This window comes from Fulmarus glacialis, unplaced genomic scaffold (genome assembly GCF_000690835.1).
Source record: "Fulmarus glacialis isolate BGI_N327 unplaced genomic scaffold, ASM69083v1 scaffold16524, whole genome shotgun sequence".
NCBI lineage: Eukaryota > Metazoa > Chordata > Aves > Procellariiformes > Procellariidae > Fulmarus > Fulmarus glacialis.
This window is the reverse complement of record NW_009210060.1, coordinates 1,408-9,774: the sequence shown is the minus strand read 5'-3', so window position 1 is coordinate 9,774 and position 8,367 is coordinate 1,408. Positions and strand designations below refer to the sequence as shown.

The following is an 8,367-nucleotide window of genomic DNA, read 5'->3' as shown; positions in this document are numbered from 1 at the left end:
AATTGGCAAATCTCACAGCTATTACTCAAAAAGGCATCTTTTTTCCTTTCCTTTTCTCCCACGGAGATGTCTCACGTTGTAAAGCTTAGCGATCTCGCATAATATTTTTGTGGTGTTACTCACCAAAATCAATATGCTGAGATCCTACTGTGGGAGCAGCCATCCTTTCATATCTTGTAATGTTGTTTAATTTTTCTTTCTCATCTGTAATTTTCCAGTACTGCTTATAGTATTAGCGTGTAAATTAGCCGTTTGTAGTTAGGGGCTTCGGGTGCCGGCCATATACATCGCACACTGCTAGAATGCATTTCAGATAGACGGTGAGCAGCGAACCGAAGGAGAGCTGGGTTGAAGTCTCAGAAACATATAGATTTGCCCCTTCTCTTAGCAGCTGTCTCACAATAAAGTTATGCTAACAGGGCAAGGGGAGACAAGGTACGGTTAAACTCTCAAAAAAATAGTGGAGTGATGGGTAAATGAACCGTTAACATTTTTGCTCACTTCTCCCTCTTTAGCTATGACAGGGGATCCACGTTCAACGTGTTTGTGGGAAAAGGTCAACTTATTGCTGGGATGGACAAAGCTCTGGTCGGCATGTGCGTGAACGAGCGGCGGTTCGTGAAAATCCCCCCCAAGCTCGCCTACGGAAGCGAAGGCGTCTGTAAGTGCAGCACCAGGGCGGTGAACGGCTGGTGGTGCAAGTGGTTCGGCAGAGCAGGCAGAAAATGGAGTCACAGAAATTGCAAGCAGTGAATTTCAGAGAGATTCTCCCCTGCTCAGGGCTGTTTGTTAAGCCTATAGGGTAGCTGATAGCTCCGGCCTTCATCGGCGTGCGGAAGGAAGAGCTGTTGACTGTAGAGGACCTTCAGCAAATGAACCTTGCTACTAAAGTTAACTATTTATTTATACCTACCTCGCTGTTAAATAGCTACCGTGTTTTGGCGTTGCAGTGCTGCACAGGGTCTTGTCAGTGCCAAAAGCAGCTTTACTCTGCAGACTCAGAGGCGACAAATGGTAAATCAAGAGCAGTTTGCCTGATGGACATGTTTGATAACGGTTCACGTTGCCAGATTCTCCCCCTGCTTCTGTAGCTGCAACAGTGACAAGGGACAGGGGGATATAAGCACAAAAAGGAATAAGTTGTACATCGTGGATTTTATTTAGGGAATGTGTAGATTGGTTCCCTTTCATGTAGAAAAAGGGAAATAAAACTGGTTGTGTTGGTTTGGTTTTGCAGCTGGTGTGATACCCCCCAATGCTGTGCTCCATTTCGATGTGCTTCTGATCGATCTCTGGAACTCGGAGGACGAAGTGCAGGTTCAGACTTACTTCAAACCTGAGAAGTGTCCTCGGACAGTCCAGGTGTCTGACTTTGTACGATACCATTACAATGGAACGTTCTTAGATGGGACCTTGTTTGATTCAAGGTACGCAGCTGGGTTGTGTGTCTTTGTGTCTTTTAATAGGTATCTGATGTCACTTTAAACCATCACTTCCTCCCCCTTCACTGGTATAACAATTAATGCTAATTGCCCAGAAAGACAAGAAATGAAAGCTAGCATCATATAAATGTCAGTAATTTATTCGGGGATTATGGGACAGCGGTACTGACTCAAACCAATAAAACAGTACATTATTTCTGCGTTAGCATTACGAGCCCAGATCCTTTCTTTTTAAAAATTTCATTCCCTGTATCTGTATTTATTGCAGTCAGCTAATAGATAGTTTTTATAACCGCTGCAGCATAGCTATTCAAGTTAGATACAAGCTTTGTAAACTAAGCAAAGTTTGTGATGAAATTGAGATATTAACACTTTCATACTGAGATTTTAAGTTTACAACGTGTGCACTTCATTAAAGTTCTGTGGAAAATGATGCTTTAATAAAATGCTATTATGTTTATGAGCCACTTTTCAAAACCTCTGTTAGGTTCCTGAAATAGCTAAGCACTCTGGAAAACACTACCCAGCCAAAAAACTAAGCAAAGTTTGTGATGAAATTGAGATATTAACACTTTCATACTGAGATTTTAAGTTTACAACGTGTGCACTTCATTAAAGTTCTGTGGAAAATGATGCTTTAATAAAATGCTATTATGTTTATGAGCCACTTTTCAAAACCTCTGTTAGGTTCCTGAAATAGCTAAGCACTCTGGAAAGCACTACCCAGCCAACCCTTGGTAAATCAAGGAGCAGTATTTTTGGAGCAGCAAGTTGTGAGTTATATTATGCATAGTGTGTGGCTTTTGAAGATTAATATTGTTCTTCCCTGTGGCTGTCTGACATTTGGTTGTGGTTTGGTTTTGGTTGTTTTTTTTTTTTCCCATTTTTAGCCATAATCGGATGCGAACTTACGATACCTATGTGGGAATTGGATGGCTGATTCCTGGTATGGACCAGGGTCTCTTGGGGATGTGCGTAGGAGAGAAGCGCATTATCACAATACCACCTTTCCTGGCATATGGAGAAGAAGGAGACGGTAAAAGTTATTCTTTTTTTTTTTATCCAAGTCATCCATATTTTAAAAAAAACTTGTACTTTATGTATTTTAAATTTTTGGGCAGCATTATTACCCGTTTCGGACAGATGGAACAAAATGATGGAAAGAGAGGCTCAAAATGTATAATGTACAGGATTGACTAATTAGAAAATAAAAGATTTTTTTTTTTAAATTTAACCAGTAGGTTGCTTAACAGAGATGTTGTTGATAAAATTGTAATCTTTATATACTGAAATTTTATTTCATTCAGATAATATAATCTGTGATTAATATCTAGTGGCTCGAAAAACTGGAAGTCAGATGCCTGCATAATTCTTTCAATGACTGCCACAGAGAGCAGAAAACTTTTGAAAAAAGAAAAATGTGTTTTTAGTTCCAGTTTTGTTCTTTTTTTTTGCAACCAATGCCCTAGTAATAACTACAAGATGGATTAATTGTCCTATGAGACTGTATGCAGCCCGCAGGTCTTACATAGAGGTCCCCGTGTTAAAGGAGGTGGCAGTTAGGTATAGTTTGGGACGCTTCCTTAAATTCTTTCTCTGCTCTAATGTTTAAGAATGTGTCTGTGGTGTACAGGATTTCGTACCACTTCCATGACTTCATTACCATTAACTGTGATAGCCATCTCCATGGATAACAAAACTTTGTGGAGTTAGTTTTAAAATTTTGCCAAGATCTTGAGCTCAATAGTTCTCAGTCAGAGCAACCCACGCCATAATTTGTGTGTTGATGGAAAGGTACTTTTTCATTGAAATACTCAGTCTACCCTTCTTTAACTTCCATCATGTGGTCTCCTGTTTTGATATTAACAGGATGGGAAGAGTGGATGTACCAAATTTGTATTCTGATGGTTATTTTATGCACTTTCATGAAGTGTGTTGGAAATACTGGTAGACTACACCATGCAGCTCAGATGGAGCTGGTATATATTGACTAAGGTGGATGTTGCTGAAGAGGCTGTTGTTTTTGGTGAGGCAGTGCCATCACAATAGGAACAGAATGAAATAATTGAGTTGGAGAATTAAGTGACAAACCCACACATGAAACCAAAAATGACTGACTAGAAGCAGATTACGCTAATTTATTTTGGGAGGGGAGGTGCCTGATATTCAGCAGTAGGCTACTTTTCTTCAACAAACATGTTTAAGCTCCTTCTGGACCATCTGCTCTTTCTTACTAATTTTCTGCTCTAACACTTTTGTAGGTAAGGAGATCCCTGGCCAAGCTTCTCTTGTCTTTGATGTGGTTTTGCTAGATCTCCATAACCCCAAAGATGGTATTACTATTGAGAACCAGCATGTGCCTGAATCTTGCGAGCGGAGGAGCCAGACAGGAGACTTTCTCCGATACCATTACAACGGCACGCTTTTGGATGGCACGTTGTTTGATTCCAGGTAACGGAACCATTCAGCCCTACAGATCCCGTTTCCAGTTTGGCTCGTTTGTCTTGTTCATAATATACCCAAATACAATTCTTTGCTTTTCCTTCCTTTTTGAAATTTGTGAGTGGAGTTGAAGTCTTCTCTGCTTAAAAAACTCATAGAAACCTTTTCAGCACGGGAGGGAAGACAAAGACCTATTTTGTGTTATGACAGTATCGCAGACGCCATCTAGGGGCGGTGGTCCACCTGGTGAGGCTGTGTATGCTTTGGGCAGGCAGGCCTGAAGACTCTTTGCCCCATATTGTTTATCTGCCAAATAGGTAATACTCCTGAAGAGAGAGAAAATAAATACTATTCCCATTTTACGTCCTGAGAATTGCGAGTCAGTGAGCTCGTGGCTGGTTTGAGGTTAATCTCAGGACAGCCTTTCCCTTTGTGCTTGAAAGCTGCTTGCATTTTGAAGGCTAATGTCTTTCAAGACTGAATTTAGCAATGGGGTTTCTGTGGTAAAGGAAGAGGGATTGCTGTCACTTCAGATCCAAAGCTCTCTGGGCAGATGAGCCTCATGTACAGAATTATATGATGAATAATACCCATGTAGCTTCCTGTCACTTTTGTTTGCTCTTTAATGGGCACTACTTTACTTCCCCACTCCAGCTTTCAGAACAGCTGGCACAAGTAGCTAAAAAGAGTTGAAAATGAGCCACTGTAAAATGTTTTACAAAATGAACGAATAAAAATTTTTTCATACTTCTACAACGGCTGCAAGCTGAAGATAGGACCAGTTTGCAAACATCAGCTGAGTGATACGCCATGTGTGCTACTTCCCGTGAGGAGGAGTCAGGGAATTGTATCTCATGTAATTGAATTCAGGTGCAGTAAGGTTCAGAATCAACCTTGACCTCCCCATTCAGCTACCCAGTTTGGTGGGAGGATAGAAAGCAGGAGACCTGCATCAACAGCCATCACTGTAGACCTTAATTTACAGCTTACAAAAACTTGTAAGTCAAGAACTTTAAGCTTATCCACAGTGCACCTGCCCAGAATCTCTTTTTTTTGAGATGTAAATGAGTATTGTGTGTAGTAATAAACAATTATTGAAAAGGGCTGTAGTATTTCTATTAGCATTATTGTCAATAAATAGTAATAAATGCTTTGTAGACAGCAGTCTCCGCATCATACTAAAGCACTGACAGTTGTTAGAGGGCTTATTCGTTAAAGTGTTGTATCCTGGCTTCCTGCAGAATTTACAAGAAAGGCCAATATCTAACAAGTATCTATGAAGAAATAGAGCAGCTAACAATAGTTATTGAAAGCCTTGGAGTTGGCCAGAAAAAAATTTCTCACTAGTACAGGGAAGCATGCCAAAAGCACTGTGAGTGGCTGGGGTCAAGAACTCTAATAATCTTTTCCTTCATTTTTTTCTTCTGCAATATTCAGCTGCAGAACCGCCCCTGGGCAGCTCATCCAGGGCTGTCTGGACTTAGAGCAGTTGAATAAACCCCTGAATTACATCAGGGTCTGTACTGGTCTTGCTCTTTCCCACAGTTACCTCATAAAGATGAATTAAAACCTTTTTGCCTTCCCTTCCTTGGGTTGTGCCTTCATGTAGCATGCCTTGAAGAAAGGCAGAAGACAGACACATCCTTGTAATAAACACAATTTGTTGTTGTAGGCTTGTTTTATTCTGTCATTAGGTGTTGAAGCAGATCCTTCAACCTACGTAAAAGTGATTGACATAATTTGGAAGGGAGGGATAGTATTGATACTGTTTTGTTGTCATGACTCATTTTAATTCTGTGCATCCCAGGAGAACCTATTTATCCCACCTCCTGCTTGTAGTAGTTGAACTACATAGCTGTGGTTGCAAAATGAGATAGTCTGAAGGGTGTCTCATGAAAATGAACGTAAACTATATCTAGTTGATAAGCATTTACTAAAGCAGGATCGGGGCAGAGAAAAATTGAAAGGAGAAAACTGATTTTTTTTCAGTTACTTATCAAAACATGTTTTCTGTTTAGTCTAAAATACATAAATAGGTGAGATTTTCTTTCAAGATATAGTAGAAATGCATTTGCAAATAAGCTGTTCCCTAGCCAGGGTCCCAGTACTGGTTAATAAATGACGCATGCATCACTGACTGATGAAACTTGGTGGCCAAGAGTCATTGAACACGGTGATTGCATTGTGCCTCTCCGGTGGTAGTTAATGACCATGTGTTTGACCTTAACTGGGTTAAGAATTTGTTGCAGATCTATTGCAAGATTCTGTGTTTTCTTGAGTACACCTGACACTGCTAAAATGCAAATATTTTCCATAGCTATTCACGAAATCATACATACGACACCTATGTCGGGAAAGGTTACGTGATTGCTGGGATGGATGAAGGTTTGCTAGGTGTATGCACTGGTGAAAAAAGAAGAATAATAATCCCCCCTCATCTTGGATATGGAGAAGAAGGAAGAGGTGAGCTTGACTTTTCATTCAAGTCTTCCGTAGTTAATGATGTTTCCTTTATTGTTTAGTGCATCTGTGTGTAGTTCCATTTTTTGGGCATTTGAAAGGCTTGTGAATTAGTTCATTATTTTGTGGGCGTGCAAATGACAGGATTACACCCAGAATTTGCAAAATTATTTTAATTAGCTAAATAGGCAGGACAATAAGAATGCAGAACAATCTCACATGTAATTGGTGGCCTGAAATTATCTGGATAATTAGTGTTTCAAGCAGACTGGTACTTGGTGACCTGAACTCATTTGGATAATCAGTGTTTCAGACAGACTGGTACTTGGATGCTCTGCAGCGTGAGATCTTCCTTCCTGTGTGTCTTAGCAAGCTCTGTATGCTAAAGGAATTCATCGTGTTAAGTTTTCTTCCCTGTTCCTTCCACAGCCGCAGGTTTTGTGGACTCCCTAAGCCGCCTCTGTAAACAGTGGATGCATGTAACAGCAAAGTATCTGTGTATGTATAACATACAGTTAAGATTCCTTTGCGAAAACTCACAACTACCTAAAAAGATTGCTGTGAGAGGCTGAGTATGATAACCCTTCTAGCCCATCACAGTTTTATGGCTGGTGTTTCAAAAGGTACCTCCTGGGATGTTATTTGGAAAAAGTGATTTAGAAGAAAAGCCTCTCTTCTGGGAATGCAAATTCTATGCTGTTGATTTGGGAATTAGACTCCTCTCACAACAAAACCCACTCCTGGGTCTGGATGTGTCTATCAATCCTGGTAATACGATTGCGTGTTATCCTGTGAAGGGGTGGGGGGGAGACATTGCTTGCTATCAGGACATTTTAAGGAAATGTAAACCTTTTAGACATAATGGCATTCCTTGAAGCATGAGAAGTCCTGTGAGAATTTTGATGATCAATAATTAATTGGTACATGAAACACAAATCAGTCATTTAAATTGGGCACAGGAAATACATGGTTATCGCTTCATTTCTGCATAATTCAGAATAATGGAAATTTTTTCCTTCGCTGTTGAACTGAGCGCGTTTAGTGGTTTTCCACTGGTTCTCTTTCCTACATCAGATGCAGCTTGTGTCTGTTGCGTACAGAGGAGATGTAATCCTTTAATTCTGAAGGAGAAGAGCAAAATGACTCAGTAGCAGGCACAGTGGGAATATATATTCTTACAGGGTGCAGCACCTGGTCATCAAAGGCTGTTTGGGTACCATTTCTTTCTCTACTTGCCTAATTTGCTTCCTGTTTAGGAAAGATTCCAGGATCTGCAGTGCTGGTCTTTGACATCCACGTGGTTGACTTCCACAACCCCTCAGATTCAGTCGGCATTACTGTTAACTACAAACCTTCCAACTGCACTGTACTGAGTAAGAAGGGAGATTACTTGAAGTATCACTACAATGCTTCGCTCCTGGATGGTACTTTGCTAGACTCGACGTAAGTATATCACCTGATAAAGAAAATGCCCCTAGCAGCTGTGAAAGCAGAATGAATTGCCTGCAAAGCAGGCTGGCGGGGAATAAAAGAATTTTTAAGTGAAAAATTGAGTATTTATGTAGAATGTATTTTTCTTTTTATGTCTGCGTGCCTAAGCTATATAGGAGGAGGAAAAGAAAAAGACAATCTGTCATAGCATAATGAGAGAACTGGGAACAAAGAGGATGTAGGTGTGTGTTGGAGAAGAACATAAACACTACAGGTGGAGTGATGAAACAGGTTGTCTGCGTGGCAGTCTGTTTAAGTGGGCTAATTCAAGTGTCTGGGCCAGTCATACTAGAACGACACAGGGCTCCGCATGAATGAACAATCCAAGTGTATTCAGTTTCTTGGGTAGGATTTGCACTCTGCGATGATTCAGTGCTCCTGAGAGAGATCTAGTAGAGGTACTCGGCATAGTCTTGTTAAAGCTAGCTTGATTTTTAGTCAGTGGTGTTGTATAGTAAATGTGTTTTATAGTAAATGGTCACCGTCATGTCTGACCGCACATGGGTGCTAGTTTTCCTGTATTGTAGTGTTG

At 40.5% G+C, this 8,367-nt stretch overlaps 1 protein-coding gene across 1 annotated transcript; it reads left to right on the top strand.

Moving 5' to 3' along the window:
* Positions 1–519: 519 nt before the first annotated feature.
* FKBP9 (FK506 binding protein 9, 63 kDa) lies at positions 520–7,842 on the top strand. The gene is given in 6 exon segments (XM_009577050.1): positions 520–661; positions 1,238–1,427; positions 2,333–2,478; positions 3,704–3,893; positions 6,202–6,347; positions 7,601–7,842. Coding segments are annotated over 6 exon segments (1,002 nt in total). The 5' UTR covers positions 520–573.
* Positions 7,843–8,367: the final 525 nt, after the last annotated feature.